Source organism: Sinohyriopsis cumingii, chromosome 12, assembly GCF_028554795.1.
Source record: "Sinohyriopsis cumingii isolate HCF-2022 chromosome 12, ASM2855479v2, whole genome shotgun sequence".
In the NCBI taxonomy this organism is placed as follows: Eukaryota; Metazoa; Mollusca; class Bivalvia; order Unionida; family Unionidae; genus Sinohyriopsis; species Sinohyriopsis cumingii.
The window spans coordinates 60,316,472-60,333,705 of record NC_142972.1 but is presented as its reverse complement, the minus strand read 5'-3'; the positions used below and the strand labels follow the sequence as shown (position 1 = coordinate 60,333,705).

Sequence of the window (17,234 nt, the reverse complement as noted above, 5' to 3'; positions counted from 1 at the left end):
TGCTGCTTGGACATCCAGTATGGTCATCACAGTGACCATCTTGAAAATCTTTATATCGCTACTCATTTTGAATGGATGGTCATGTCAGCATGGGTTTTTCACCAAATGATTTATTATGATGCCTAGTTAGTCATAAAAATGGTCACCATAGCAGGCATTTTGAAAATCATTTTATAGCTGCTTCTGAAGTGGAAGTGTTATTGTTATGGGATTTCACTGGAAGACTTCCTATCAAGTCTAGTTAGTCCCAAATCAACTTGTAGCTATTAGTCCTAAATGGATGGTCATATTGATATCTGGTTTTCACCAAAAGACTTCTTACGATGTCTAGATGGACCTAAATGAAAATGGTGTTTATCTGACATCCAGTATGGAAATTTGTATAACATTCTGCTAGACTTTTTATCTAGTTTGTTCAGTATTAAAGTGGTGCTGATCTGACCTCCAATGAGGGCAGTTTAATTTTTTTTTTATCCCTACTCAATGGATGGTGATGTCAGCATGGGTTTTTCACCAAAAGACTTACTGAGATGTTTAGCTGTTCCTAGATGAGTATGTTGCTGATCTTGTGACGGCCATAAGGATGGTAATGTGGGGTTTTTACCAAAAGACTTGACAAATTTTAGTTGGCCCTAAATGAAAATGGTACCAATCTTGCATACAATATGGCAGCCACAGCTGCTAATTTGAAATCTTGTCATTGCACAAACATACCAAAGATATTTTACACACTTTGCATTGTAGAGAAGATTTGGCCTTGAAATCTTAGAAGTTATTTTCGGCCAGTATAGAATCATTCTTTTTGAATCGCCTGTTTATATTTTTTATAGAAATACATTTTTTGATAAAATTCCTGCAAAAACTACTCAAGGTAGACAAGTGAAATTTAGTAGGCATATATTTATACATATGTAGATAACCTAAAAAGATTTTACATACCTGCCATAGGACCGCTAAGGTGGCCTCGGAAGTGGGAGGTCATGGGTTCGAACCCTGGCCGAGTCATGCCAAAGACTTACAAAAATGGTACTAACAGCTGCTTCGCTAGGCGCTCAGCATTAAGAGGTTAGTGTTAGGACTGGTCAGCCTGGTGTCAGAATAATGTAACTAAGTGGAACATCATGCTACATGACTGTGCCATGATGCCCCAGTGCTAGACATCAGTAAACTGCCACACTGCAGACATCATAGCAATATGACTGAAAAAATTGTTAAAGCTACGTTAAAAATCCTAATCACACACACATACCTGCCATAAGGTGGAGTATATTATGAAATGATATTGGGCATCAGCTAACAATTTGGTTTCTACACAATAAATTGAGTTGTCCACCATCAAGTTAACAAGCATTGTGGTTGGCATATACTTGGGGTAGAGAAGAATTGTATTGATTTCTGATCAGAAGGTCATAGGTAAGGGTCACTGACTTGGAAGAAGTATGGTTTCCACATTATGATTCAAGTTAACCACCATCTGCAGTTACAAAACATTGTGCATGGTTTGCATTTGGGGTAAGAAAAATGCTCATTGATTTTGGAGTCAAAAGGTTGATGACTAAGGTCACTCGTACTGAAAGAAGAAATATGTTTTCCACAGTGTAGTATATTTCATATCAGACTTTGTGGATTGATAGCATTTGAGGGTAGGGAGGGCACTAATTAATGTTGGGGTCAAAGGTGATGTTTCCGCAACTAAAAGAATAATGGTTTCCACAAAATAACATTGATTCTGTAAACAGACAGATCAAACTTGGGATGGCTTAACAAATGTTAAGGAAAAAGTTGATTGATTTGGGTTTAAAAAAGTCCAAGCTCATGGTCTCTGAAAAAAAAAACTGGTATATGGATCCAAATTTCAGTTATCGACATAAAAGACTAATAAACATGGGATGGCCATATAATGTACCTTTCGCTGTACTCTTTGTCATATTATAGCACTCTTTGCAAAAAACATTTGTTACATTTTTGAATTTGTTGGAATTGGCAGGGGAGGGGGCTGTATCCATGTTTTATAAACAAATCTAGTTTAACTCATTTGGCTCCAATCCTGCCTGTAGGTGTGATGAGGCTGTACCCTATTTTTGAGCTGTGCAGCATCAAGGTCATTTAAGATACACCAAAGTGGGTGGTATTACAAAAAAGCAGATATAGCTCTACAATGATACCAAACAATCTGGAAGTTCTAGTTGCACTACAAAATACAGAGGGAAAAAACTAATTTTTTGGACCCTTTTTTCACCTAAAATTCACTCGTGGGCAGAATGCGATTTTGTGTCTGGATTTTTAGACCTTTTGGCCTCAGATCTAAGGATAACTGGTCTGAACTGCACACAGACAGATGAACCTTTGCAAAAATTAGGATAAGGTGGGCATTTGGAATAAAGAGTGGTCTCCATACGAAAACGATGGGTCCATTAAGCAAAAAAAAAAACCTCCAATTTTTACCCTTTTGCTCATGCGCAAGCAAAATAACCAATGGAAAACGACGTTTCTAATACAACTAGGCATTCGTCTCATGGAAAATCTGTTGAAAGCCAATGTATTCAGAAATAGCCCCCAAAATGTCTTTCCTACTCACATTTCAGGCGAAAATGACAAAAACCTCTGAGGCCATATGAGTTAAATTTCTCAACCTCAATTTTTTTCTTAGGATATAGGTCCTCACCCTTTGTACCATGGAAAATCATTTTTTAAATTTAATTTTAAACATGCTAAATTACTGGCATGCTTGCTTTGTTAATTGATGTCATAGGTTCCTGTTAGTGTTCAGTAGGTCCAGAAGAATAGATGGGTGCTTGGTAGGGCATAAAGAAGTGGCTGTATGCCATTTCAATGCATATTGCACTTTGTTTTTACAGAGCACCCATCATAAAAAGATAATACCAAATAAATAAACTATTAACTATTTTATTAAAATGTTTTTACTTTGGTTTAGCAATGGTAGACAAATTTATCTGCACATTTAATGGCACATTAAAACAATACACATGCATAAACATTTTTAGATCTTCCTTTGTTGAGCAATATTAAATATAACAGTAAATGTTGTCTCAGTCATTAAGGATGATCATAAAATGATTGATTGTTTGTGTTTGAAGCATTTTATAACTTGAATATAAATATGTAAAAATGTCTTGGTTATGTTCTCTGATTTCATGTACAGTGGGGGGCAGCAGTAAGTTTTGTGTGCACTGCTTCTAATGCAAATGAACAGTAAGCAGAAGTACAAACACATTTCTGGTTCATTGCACTCACATAATTAGGAATGTAATTTAACATTGCTCCCAAATAAGAGGGTACATTCTGAAAAATTGGAGGCTTATCATCATGTTAGGCACAGTCAAAAAACTGGAAGGGTACTCCAAAATTGGAACAGGTGCTGAATCCTGTGAAACTAGCTACACTGCCTGTTTGATATCATACAATGAAAGGTGAAGCTACTGCACAGGATTTGGTTAGCTGATATATCTTTTATTGATGTAAAAAAATTCAGTATTTTAGAAATGGATGAATAACATTGTGAGATTCAAAATTTAACATCACCATAAGTTCTGAATATCCCCTTTCATTGATATTGAATAAATGAGCAAGCCCCAACATTAGTTTATAAATATGACCTATTTTGAGATCTTTTCATTGCCTTTTAAAAGAAGATTTTTGATGTCGTCTTGCACCTGTAAAAGCTTAAGTGTATGTACATTTTCGCAGCATTTCTGTGATTCTAGCTTCTCTAGAAAACTGAAATTTAATATTTTGTAGACATTCAAGAAGCCGGTCTCCACGAAAGAAATCTCGAAGCCATACACCAAGAAAGCGGTCTGCAAGCAGATCTCCATTGAAACCCAAGTCTGAATCGCCGTTAAAAAGTCACAAGGAAAAGAGCGTGTCTAAATCCCCGGCTCATAAAGATCAGGCATCAGTGGATGGGGTGCCATCACTGCCAAGTGATAAAACAGATGAGTAAGTAGTAATTCATAATTCATCTTTTTACAACTAGCAAGAGTTGCTGTTAGTGTTCTGGAATTGCTCTCAGTGGGTTGTGGGTTCAAATCCTGCCCAGCCCAGCCTATTTGAGGTGTCCTTGGACAATATGCTTTTTGCTATTGCCTTGACACATGTCTTTCATGATTGATATGCTCCATTAAATTGATCTATCAGTTAGGGTTACAACTTCTTACTCTATATTTTGACTCTAAGATGGCTTATAAGCTTGGATGAAACCACTAACCTTCTATGGGTTGCCAAATTCTCCTGCATGTGTAGTGGCTGAGCAACTGAATAAGAGGGGCTACAAGTGGTTGAGTCGTATAAAGCACTTGCCTTTACCAATAACTGCCACCTCACCTTTGTCTGTGTTGGTCCAGGTCTCAAGCTTGGCCAGTATTGGTGAGGATGTTTGCCGGTACTTCTCATGGGTCAGTGGTTCTAACCAGGGTTTTTGCAGGTTCTTCCTCCACCAGTTATGCTCAGCTTTGGTCATGTGGTGTGTCTTGTAATTGCCTTTGTATTAATGCATATACTTTTTATATAAATCTGGGTACAGGAGAGTTGGGATGTGTGAGTATTTGCAAATCCAAGTCCTATATTAAGGTAATGTTCAGGAATTTATCTGAAGAAAAATTAACATTTGCTGCCTTTGAAATTGTAAAGGATGGGGAAGAAATAAACACCTGGAACATTCTGTAATAAATACTTTTAATAGCTAACCTAGTTTTAAGATAAGTAAGCTTATGGTAAGATCATTGCTCATCAAAGCTTGCTTCTATTCAGGTTCTCAAATTACACTTTACAAACTCCAACCAAATTTAGATTGGGTCATTCTAGCATGAAGGCCTTTCAAAGTTATGCAAATGATTCTTACATAATATATCAAATATGGCTGCTAGTACTAAAAATAGAAAAATCCCTTAACAACTTCTGAGACCCCAGGTGTATAAATGGTCCAGAGTAATCGCCTTTACAGATCACTTACACATCTCACCTCTGTCCATGTAGGTTCTAGAATTAGCTCAGCCTGTTTGGGTATGTGAGAAAGATTGCTAGTAGCTTCCCATGGGTTGGTGGTTCTTCTCTGGGTCTTCCTCGACCTGATGTACTGGCTGTCATATAGCATATCAAGTGGTGAAATATGGCATTAAACCAACAAAGGAAACCATTTAAAAAAGTCATAAAAATACTTGTTTAATACAATTCAGCAAAATTTTGACAGAAAGCATTTTGGCATGAATGAATTCAATATTTATACAAATGATTCTCATTTGCTATTAAATAAGGCCACTGTGACTTAAAGTAGGAAACTTTAAATACATCCTCTCAAAAGCTATGGAACAGAATTTGACTAAATTTGATGGAAAGCATTCTGGCTTAAGACCTTTTTAGCTGTCCTACAAATTACTGGGGAGAGATTGTACTAAGCCCAGCAAATGCATTTACACATATAAAAGCATATGTGCAAGCACACCCTCAGTGTATCTATACCACTTTTTCTTCCTTGCTCAAGGCAGGAGTTTGAAGTGGGTTTTGTAACATATTCCTTCTGGGTTGGAGGCAACTTTGTACATAAGTATCCTGTTTAGGTGTATGTTCAGTACAGGTTTTTTTTACTCCTGTATACCTACTGTTACACTTGGAATAATGAAACTTGGGGAAGGGATGCATTTTGACAGTGACTTCACCCTCTTCATAAAGTAGGTCATTGTCACCCATATTTCATGTATTAATTTAGTGTTAAGGTTTATATCTATATGTTTATACATAAGCTATATCCATGCTAGAATCGTCAGATTTGATGATTGTATGTATCTGGCTTGGGACTTCAGTAGTGGCATAACTGTCAAGTGTCCCATATTTTTTGTATTTGTCCCGATTTCAGACCTGAATATGGCAGTACAGTTTTCTTGTTAAAAGTCCATTTTTTAAATTAAAACAAATTCCATTAAATATTTCCTTGCAATTTTTTATGTATAACGGGCACTAGACCGCACCATGGTCTACTGGTTAGAGCGTCCACCCCGGATGTGGAAGGTTGTGGGTTCAATCCCTGGCTGAGTCATATCAAAGACTTCTAAAAATGGTACTAACTGCTGCCTCACTAGGTGCTCAGCATTAAGAGGTTAGTGTAAGGACTGGTCAGCCTGGTGTTAGGGTAATGTGACTAGTTGGGACATCATGCTATATGCCTACGGCATGATGCCCCAGTGCTGGACATCACTATAAACTGCCACACTGTAAACATCGTAGTGAAACGACTGGAAAATTGTTAAAGCTATGTTAAAAATCTAAATCACTCACACATAACAGGCACCCAGTTCCTGTCTGAGAATAAATGTATTTCATGGATATAGACCTATCGAGTTCTAAAATGTGATTGGTTTATTCTAAATCAAGGCTACCCTGCCAGTCTTTAACTACCATATTAGATTGCGCAGACAGTTGCTGCTATTGAAGTATCTCATCTTTGTAGTATTCAACTTCTAATCTATTTGAAAAGCAAAGCAAAAGATTCAGAATTTTCTCCAGCAAAGAAAAGAAAGGAGAACTGTGCTGTCCTGATTAGATTTGTGAAACCGTCTTGTAAAGAAGAAAACCTTTTTGTGTGAATTGTGTAATTGTGATTTCACTGTTGGGCATGGAGGTGCCAGTGACATAAAACATCATGAAAAAGCTAATAAACATGAGCTTGCTGCTTCATCATCAACAGCTCAGCCTGAACTTACGATGTTTATAAATGCCAGCGAGAACCTTGATGTAATTCATTTGATGTTCGGTTTACTTTGTCTTAATTTCTTTTAGAAATGAATTTCCTCAGTTACTAGTGTTGCTGGCGATTTATTTTCCTGTGTCTCAGTGTGTTTTGCATTCTTTCACCTTTTGAATGGGCACCCGAATGGAACAGGGTGCTCATTCAGAAGGTGCAAGAGGGAAACAATGCATCTTTGACATTAAATAATTAAGGTCAGTTACTTTACTGATGGTTGTAGATGTTATAAATAGTTAAATATGATTTAAAGTTTTAAAAATCACTATGTGTACCTGAAAGTCAGTATTTTTGTCATAAGCAGTCAGTATTTTTTTAAACACATTTTTGGACAAGAATGCTGATAGTCTGAAGATTTTTCTAATACAGGGGCATGTTGCGAAACGGAATCTGTGACCTATGAAATCATTGATTACACTAATTTTTTCAAACGATGACAATTAACAATCAAATATGGCCACCAGTGCTAAAAATAGTAATATCTCCATATGAACTTGCAGTAGCTGCTGAACAGAATTTAAACAAGCATCTTGTCATGGAGACTTTCCAGGGTTTTGTGCAGAGAATGCTGATCTACCATCAAATGTGGCTACCATTACTAACAATTTAATTTTTCTGTAAACTGTTGCCATAATTTTAACAAATTGGATAGAAAAAAATTGTAGCATGAAAGCTTTTCAGTTTTAAGCAAGATTAAAGTCTGCCATAGAATATGGCCACTGTTATAATAAAAAAATGACCTCTCACAAACCATCAATTAGAATTTGACCCAGTATGATGGAAATCATTCTGGCATCAAGCTCTTCTGTTTTGTTACAAATGAATTTGGCCCACCATTGTATAAATGGCTGCAGTTTGTGTGTGGAACTAGAATAACCTTCATAAGATTCTAGCACAACAATTGCTGAACAGAATTTGACCAGATTTGAAGAATTTCCTGGTTATAAAGTGTTCCACATAGAGGCCATATGATCTGTCATTAGATAAGGCTGCTATTACTATAGACAGAAAACCTTATAACATCTTCTAAAAAAAAACTCTTGGCAGAAGCTTTAGGTAATACAAGTGTCACAGGTTCGATACATGATCAGGTCGGCCTGCATAAACTGGCTCTATGTGGCCTTGAGAAGGCACATAGCTATCATTTCCTCAGGATTATGTAGCCACTATTGCGTTAAATGTGCTGCTGAAACAAACAAAAGCTAACTGCTGAACTGAATACAACAAAATTTTACAGAAAGCAGCCAGGCATAATGGCCATGTAAAGTTATACAACTGATGGTGATGCATCATCAGACATGGGTAAACCTTTACTAAATACAGAAAAATCTTCCACTGACTGTTTAAAAACTGAGGACCAGAATCTTCCCAATTTTGATAGCATACCCGTACTATCAGGTGATGCTGCTGTTGTTAAAAATAGAAAAGCCTTAAAATATTAGCCACAATCATACTAACCTAAATTTCCTGACCAACTGCCCTTGCATCATTTAGATGTCAGCAAAGAGCATGATCATGGGCTCACTTAAGCCAGTTGTATGCATAACAAGATGTGTGCCATATGTTGTCTCTTGCAAATCAATCCCAGCTGCAAACTGCACTGATCCCAATCTGCCATCGCATATTTGGGTCTGTGCGGTTTATTAAGAATAGTAAGTAGAACAAAAGAGAATAGACCCTGATCTGCAGGCACATTATGCTACAGCAGATCAGGATCATTGTTGTTTGCAGTTTGACTTGAGATATAAACGTGTATATACCGTACATGGTAAACTCGTTCAGGCACTCTTTAAATTGTGTTTAATAAGATTATCCTCAAAATTTAGAAACTTAGCTTGAAGATATTTGGAAAGATAGGTTTGAAAACTAGTTCATGTTAAAACTGTGCCATCTGTTTTAAACTTAGACAATTAATCTATCTTGTTTCAAATTAAAGGTGTACATGTTGCCCAGAGTGTCCATTTTCAGGCTTTAGTTCAAAGCTATTGTAACAATGTATTGAGGACCACTATGGTGTCCTATTGGTTAGAGCATCAGCCTCAGATTGGGGAGGTAGCAGGTTCAAACCCCATCCGAGTCATACCAGAGACTTATAAAAAATAAAAAGGGTTGTAACAGCTGCATCACTAAGTGCTCAGCATTAAGAGGTTAGTGTTTGGGACTGGTTGCCCTGGTGTCTGGATAAAGTGACTGAGCAGGACATGATGCTACATGTCTGCAGCATGATGCCCCAGTGCTAGACATCACTGTAAACTACCACTTTGCAGACATCACTGTAAACTATCCCTCTGCAGACATTGTGATATGATTTAAAAAAAATTGTTAAAGCTACATTAAAAATCCAAATCACGCACACACCTAAAAAAAAAATAACTGGGGATGTAATAAGGCTTTCGTTACAGACAGATTAGGGGCCCCGAGTGGCCTAGTGGTCTAAAGCGCTCACCGTTCCGGATCACTGCCATCTCACCTCTGCCTGCGTGGGTTCGAGTCCAAGGCTCGGCTAGCCTGGGTACGTGGGAAAGCCTGCCAGTAGCTTCTCGTGGGTCGGTGGTTCTTCCCTGGGTTTTCCAGGGTTCTTCCTCCACCAGTAATACTGGCCGCCATGTATAGCCTATCTTGTGCTGAAAATGGCGTTAAACCCTAGAACAACAACAACAACAACAGATAGATTACAGTATAAAAATACCCTGGAACTTTTAAACTTTTTTTATTAGCAAGATCTGTTGTTAAGTAATGCTGGAAAGTATTTTGGTATGATGATTGTTAATTGAAAGATTATTCACAATGAGTAATTTAATTTTCCTCTGCAGGACCAAGACTGCTGTAATAAATGGACCCAAGGAAGAAAATAAAGAGAATATAGATGTGAAGAAGGACAGGAGTAAATCCAAATCACCAGAGAAGAAAAAAAGCAAATCAAAATCCCCTGATCCCAAGGGGAAAAAGAGGTCACGCTCGGCTGAAAAGAAGCGCCGTAGCCATTCAAGAACACCAGACAGAAGAAGAGAATCTGAAAGGCGGCGTAAACACTCCAGAAGCAGATCAAGGTACAAGAAATGAAGTCGACAGTATTGTCACTGTGATGGATAATATGATTAATTATTTAGATTTACATGTTTATAGCTTGATTTGTTTCATATTATCTGCAACTGTTCTTACAGAGACATATTCATGGTTATGTTTTCAAATCGAAAAACTACACTTGACATAGGATTGCATCTTTTAAAATAATTCTTGAACATACTTATTTGCAAACAAGTCATATTATCAGTAGCTGTAAAAATTATCATAGCCTAGCTCTGAATTTCTCCATCAAATACATTAGCTGATTACATTACATTCGGATAACTTTCTCTGCTACCTCCAAATTCAGCAGTCCCAGAAAGATAAAAGACATCTATATATTACTTAGACAAATGGAAGTAACTCTCACAGGATAACTCCTTCTACCCGCTAAGTGGGTTCTTCTTCACATGAAGTGCAGAGTTTATGCCCCACATTTGAATCACTAGTAAGTCTCGTAGCGTATGTTGAGATATCCCCTCCACACAGAAAGATATAAAAGAAAGCGCCAGATTGCAATGCACTCAGAATGAACGATGATTACAGCCAAGAATAGGAATCATGCGTGTTTTCTCTGATTAATAAGGCTTTGTTGTTGAGATGATGATGGAATCGGAGGAATTTTATCAGGATAATACTGGGGATAAGCCTTTAGCGGCAACCATTAGGCATGAAAATCTGAAGTCAAATATCACCCTGCCTATGGGGCATGAGGGTGTAGAGTTGTACTTTTCTTCGCCAGTGAGGAATGAATGTACAATATCCATATTACATCTGTGCAAGAGCATGTCCTGACATGAACGTATACTGTTTCACTCATATTGATGGACAGCCATTCCACTGAGGATCATAGCATTTATTATCTGCTTTTCCAGCCATCCAACCATATATACTGACAGGTACAGAATTTTGCTGACTAACTGACCAGCCAGACTGAACATTACTATGCCCCATCATAGCGAACTGGATTTGTTTATATAGCATTACCAGCTATGTTGGACCAGCATTGTTCTACAACCACTCTTAATGGCATAACCTATGGGGAGAATGATGCATGCTGATGATATGGCTTCATCATTACCATATGGAGTGCTCTCCTCATGGACTGAAGATATACAAGAGGAGGATATTCCCCACCTAGACAAAGGAATGGAATGGAAATGTTTAAATCATCCGATCTGACAATCGGACAAAATTCAGTTTTAAAGCAGCAATATAAGAAATCTGTCATCTTGCCTCCAGCCAGATGTCCTCCTCCACCCACATCTCTACCTACAAGGTCAAGCCTCTTGATGTAGACGATGATGATGATAGTCCATCATTTAGAAGATTGCATAAGTTGTCAAAAATTGAAGAAATCACCAGGCATCTGTCAGACAAATTTGTGACCCCAGTAATGCTAAAGCTTTTATTTCCATGAGTCACTTGCCAGCTATCTTCACATTTCACTATAAGCTGAATGCTGACATGTACTAATCAGAAATATCTGATATCAACATGGATATTTCTGCCTTTGGCATGACTGCACAGGTGGATTGGCGAGTCTTCAGAGCCACCTCCAAGCTAGTGAGGAGCATTACATCACTTCTTCACTACTTGACTTAGTATCCTTGGTGATTGTCTTTGCCTGGCTGAGAAGGCTGGAAGCGATCATACCTGGGATTTGGTCACCCATATTGCCAATGACATAAATAGGCTTCTCACAAACCCTGGCTAATGCCCTGATGACCTCCACCAACACGAACCTGGAAGAAATACACTCTTCTTCGAAACCATACCATGTGGTGGCCTTGTGCTCCCTTCCATTTGGCTATCCCATATGTTCAGGGATAGAATTGAGGTGGTCAGAAAAAAGGTAGCAAATGAGTTGCCCCTCATGTCTGTGTAAGCATCCATATCTGACATCCTAATTGGGGATCATTCCATGAAGAGAAGGGACAATTGTCAGCAGGGATACAGTAGAATCAATTACCAATGACAACAGAATAACTTTGGCCAGGCAAATTATTGGAGGTCATTAATACCTGCTTTTTGCCTGCTGGCAGGGAGAAGAGATCAAAAAGGTTTTTCCTCCTCCAAGTCACACACCACCCATCATTTTGACTTAGCTTCCACTGACCACTGTTGACCAACCCAGGGGTGCGAGATTCCCTTGTTTTTGTTTGGCTTAGATCAAACTCTTTTGCAAAACAATTGGGTTATCCAAATCATGTTGAAGAGCCTCTGAATATTATTTATCTGTCCATCTCCACTCTTGACATCCCGTTTCATGCTGGGAACCCCAAGTGATTGCATGAAGGCAGACGTACTATAGAAATAGATATATCTTTTACTAAAGAAGTAGATGTTAGAAATTGTAAGAAACCCTTACAATCATGGCTTCTACTCTAGTCTGTTTGGGTGATGAAGTCCAGCGGCAGTTAAAACTTTTAATTGAGTTCTGCAGGCTCAGTCAATTTATTTCTGCCCCAGAATTCAAGATGGAGACATAAGCCATCCATCTTTCAGTGTGACACAATGGCTATGCGATCAGCCTAGATTTGAAGGGTGAGACCATAAATAAGTGCAGAATCCCACTGGGATCTCCCTTACACATGTATAAACAAAAGGTCTTCTGTGAAACTAACACTAGGAGAATTTCATCCATTAGTAGAGCGATCACGCTACTCCTGGGTAATACATATACTGGTAAGATGCTTAACATTCCTCCTCAACTATTCTCTTAATGTAATGTGATGAGGTAATTTATTTGACAGAGAAAGCAATTTTTGGTGCAAATTATGTTTCTCCAATAATAGTTGCATGATCACATTACAAATAATCCCTCCAGCCCTTCATGGCAATGCAAGCATTCTTTAGGGTTTTGCTGAAGTGAAAAAAATAATGGTAGCCACCTAGTGGATAGAGATTGGAGTTGACCAGAAAGAGTTGCTTCCCTTTTTACACTTGAGCAGATCTTTTTCCATTTTTAAGGAGGGCTATATCTAGTGGACACAAAAAAAGTTATCCTAATGTAATAAGAACAGGAAAGAATTATTACATCAAGATAATTTTGTCGTTTTGGGTTGGGTTTTTTAAATACAGTTAATAAGTACAAAGAAGTCATTATATTGTACATTTGATTTAGATGAACCTTGTCCTATTACTTAAAGAGGTGAAATGTACTTGAATTATCCATGTCTTTGTATACTTTGATATTAGTATTTGACAGATGGATAAATATTGCAGATCTCGGTCAGCAAAGAAGAGAAGCCCAAGAAGATCATTTCCTCGACGACGATCTAGAGAGCGTAGAAGATCAAGAGAAAGGGATAGGCATTCACGATCTAGGGACAGAGAAAGGAGGCGATCACCTATCGTTATCAACCGAGACAGATTTAGATCTCCAGACCGATACAGGTCTAGGCGATCTCCATCACCAAGACGCAGGAATCTTTCACCTCGTAGGAGACCTTCACCAAGGAGAGATAGGAGTCCTCCTGCAAGGAAAGATGCCAGAAGGTATGTGGGGGAAAAAAAGACAACAGAATAATAGGCCCTGGGTTATAGGTTTTAAATATATGTGCTGTAAATTCTACAACAAATACTGTTTTGATTAAAGTGTCAACTTTGTCATGAGGCTACATCCATTTCATGAGAACCCTGTTTATTTTTAGCTCATACAGGTCAGATACCAGAGGAGTTTTCATGATAGGCATGTGTCTGTTGGCCATTAGCAGTTGTTTGTTAGCACTTAAAGAAAAGACTTGAAATGTGGCATTCATTTTCATCCCGAGGTCTTTGAAATGTTGAAAGAGAATGGCACTCCTCAGGCATCTAATATGGCCACCATGATGGATATTTTGTACTAATCCTGGATAATTTGTTAAATCATGGTTTTCCTTCTGTTTAATGGAATGTCTAGTTGCTTGTAATTGAAAATTATGACCTCCAGCAAGGTGTGTGTGTCTGTGATTTGGATTTTAAACATAGCTTTAACAATTTTTCAGTCATATCGCTACAATGTCTGCATTGTGGCAGTTTATAGTGATGTCTAGGACTGGGGCATAATGCCACAGACATGCAACATGATGTCCCACCCAGTCGCATTATCCTGGCACCAGACTGACCAGTCCTGATACTAACCTCTTAATGCTTAGTGCCAAGTGAGGCAGCTGTTAGTACCATTTTTATAAGTCTTTGGTATGACTTGGCAGGGGATTGAGCTCATGACCACCCGCATCCAAGGCGGACACTTGAACGACTAGGCCACTGGAGCCAGCAAGTTGCCATGATGGGCATTTTGAAAATCTTGTTATTAAAATGAAAAGTAACAGTAATTAGTCAAAGCAACTAATTTAACTCTTGTCAGTATTACAGATTGTTTCAACACTAAGCAGTTAAAGCAAAGAAATGGCCTTGAGTTCCTGTAAATTCTTTTAGAACAGTAGAATGTCAGTCCCTTGGACTCGTGCTGAGAAAGTAACATGGACTGTACTGTAGAACATTGTAGAAAAGACCCTGTTAAGAATATTTATCAAAACTTGCATGTCCTTGCAATTATCTCAGTTATAAGGATCCTGTTTAAACAATTACATCATTTTCTATCTCCTTGTTCATATGAATGTATTGTATGTAATACTTTATGGTCTTGATATATTTACCCCATGATCTGGTATGCCATGGCTTTATATTTCTATTTCAGGACAGCATCATCATCTTCAAGTGGTAGCAGTTCAGATAGTTCAGATTCTGACTCCGGCTCATCAGAACCTAAAAGACCAATCAAATCTAAGGTAGGTTTATATGTACATACCTACATCTATCTGTACATACATATATACAGCTGCATGGACATGTATATAGTACGTACACATGGAGGGGTAACCCAAATGCATATGCTTGCATTGGGACGGTCTACTGATAATGTACGTATGCATAGGAAACGGGCGGGGTGAAACCTCAATAATAATTTGTCTAATGTGTAACCTGTTTGGGTTCAGTCACCATTTGAATTTTAGCGGACACTAGACAAACTGTTTAAAGTTATGCAGCCAGACATTCAACGTAGGTGGCCTATCTGTTTTATTAAACGCATTATTATTATTAATTATTTATGGTTTCTGCATGGGTTAAATATAGGCTGTTCTGTAGAATTGGAGGGTGGGTGTCAAGCGTACATATACAGGGGAGGTGTTAAAAAAAAGTGCCCATGTGTGCAGGGATTGGGGGAAGGGTCAAGATTTGCCAGATTTTTGTGTACGTTCTAAATGAATGGCCTCCACATATAAAATACCAGCTTTTTAATTGTGTATCATTACAAGTCACTTAGACTGAATATTTTTACCTAGCCATTTATTTAGCTGCATGTTTTGATTTAAACAGCAAGGTTTAACATTTTATTTCAGCATGAACAACTACAAGTAGTTGATCAACTCTGTAGTGGGTTGACAAAGATGGTTTCAGCTTCAAAATCATAAATTCATTGTCTCTGGTACAGAACCATTTTTCCTTTTCTGTTGCATACTTGTTCTAAAATTGTTAAAATTGTTCTTCAAAGGATCAAGTAGGCACATTCTTCAAATTTTCTAAAAATACTTTTTGCGATTAAAAACGGTTGATGAGCATAAGACTAACAACTCAAGGCTCATGGGTTGCAGTACCAGTCCAGGTCATTGTCAGTCAGCTGCCTTGTCTTCAGTTTTATTCTATGATGTAGCCAATAATGTAAGTGTTGTAAAACCAACAAAAACAACACAAAATAACAACAAACCTTGACAGCACAAAAACAATTGCTTTGGGCAAGTAAATGAATTTAAATTAAGGTTAGAAGTATGATTTGTAAAAATTAAAAAAAACTAATTCATGTTAAGGATCTGTGCCTTCTTTACAGATCACGGGGTAATTTCTGCAATGCATTATGGGTATGACTGAAATTATGTTATCATTTGAAAGTTATTTTCATTTTTATAACCTCATAGTTAAAATAAAATATAGTAGCAATTATTGCCTTGCAGAAGTTCACCCACAATGCATATTCAAAAACTCTGATAGCCCAACACTCGGGTATCCTCTAATGTCAGGTCATGCCTATCTTGTATTCTAAAAGAGGTGCCCATTGGGCTTGTAAAATAAAGATCAAATTTGTCAGAGAAAACTTGGATCACACTGATGAAATATGGGAAATGTATTTTCAGGAAGTTACATTCCTGCCATAACAAGGCACAATCTGATCAAAATCAGATTGCCTCTGTCCTGCGTGAAGTTGAGTTCTGATTTTAATCAAATTGTAACATGGCATGTCATGCCTAAAACGAAAACATGATTTTGTACTCCCAAATACCCCTTACAAGGTCATCTTTCGAGAAATTGTCAGTAATCTTCGAAAATAGACAAAACCCCACCACTTTCAATATATGCCTGATATATGTAGCATATATAAATGGTGAAGTCCTGATTGAAACTGATGTAAAACTATCCTTTTGGCTGCTTAAGTAGCAGTAATTAAAAGGCAAACAGGTGAGGTATAAACCACTAAGATACATATTACTTAATTGGCTGCCAATAGCTAGTGAGATGTGTTTGAAGACTGCAGTGGGTAAGCCCATTGTGCTAATTTGCATAGGGACGATCAAATAAAAATTATTACAATTCATTGCTTTGAACGAAAATGTTTAAGCCATATGTATTATAGGTTTTTGACAAATTTTGAACAGTTGCAACATGTCTTTGAAGTCAGATTTTATTGAATATATAAAATGCAAAGCATGATGATTTCACTTGTCAGAATAGGGTTCAAGTGTGATTAATTTTTTAAGCCAATTTAGGAAGCAATTAGCTATCAATAGTATCAGCAAAGCCCAACAAAAATAAATTTTAGAACTGGTCGATGGAGTGTTACTTTAAGAAAATAAAATATGGTGGGGGAGAGGCAGTTAATTCTTTGCACATATTGCATAACATAACAGTTTGGTTCTGACCAGTATTCGCTCAGAGAATCCAGCAGAGAAGTTCGAACACCAGGAACTTCCAGTCTCTTGTGAGTGCAGTGATAGGCAATAATGACACTGACATTACCTTTAAATGCCCCTATTAAATTTACACTGTAGCAAGGGCAGAATTGTGTGACAAATAATATTAAACAGAGGGAAACTTTTGGGCATATGAAAATTGTAGTCTGGGCTTGTGGAATTTCAGTCAGGACTTGTGATATTGTTTTTAAGTCTCCAGCCCAGGGCCTGTGTCTAAACAGATTGTTCTTTAAATACTGCCACAATATGGCCACCACAGCAGCCATTCTGATAAACATGTCTACTTCTAGTGAACAGAAAGTCGTATAAACATTGGGTTTTTGCCAGGAGACATGATGTTGAGTAGGTCCTAAATGAAAATGATAACCAGTCCTCCACTGCGACCACCATGAAAAATGTGT

At 37.6% G+C, this 17,234-nt stretch overlaps 1 protein-coding gene across 1 annotated transcript in view; it reads left to right on the top strand.

Annotated features, from left to right (window-relative positions):
• LOC149786563 (uncharacterized) overlaps positions 1-17,234 on the top strand; it is a 69,044-nt gene that overhangs the window by 24,344 nt on the left and 27,466 nt on the right. Inside the window, exons 6-9 of the mRNA XM_089977070.1 lie at positions 3,760-3,960; positions 9,571-9,807; positions 13,052-13,324; positions 14,508-14,598. Of these exons, the coding sequence (XP_089833196.1) occupies positions 3,760-3,960; positions 9,571-9,807; positions 13,052-13,324; positions 14,508-14,598 (802 nt within the window). The remainder of the gene's footprint in view (positions 1-3,759; positions 3,961-9,570; positions 9,808-13,051; positions 13,325-14,507; positions 14,599-17,234) is intronic.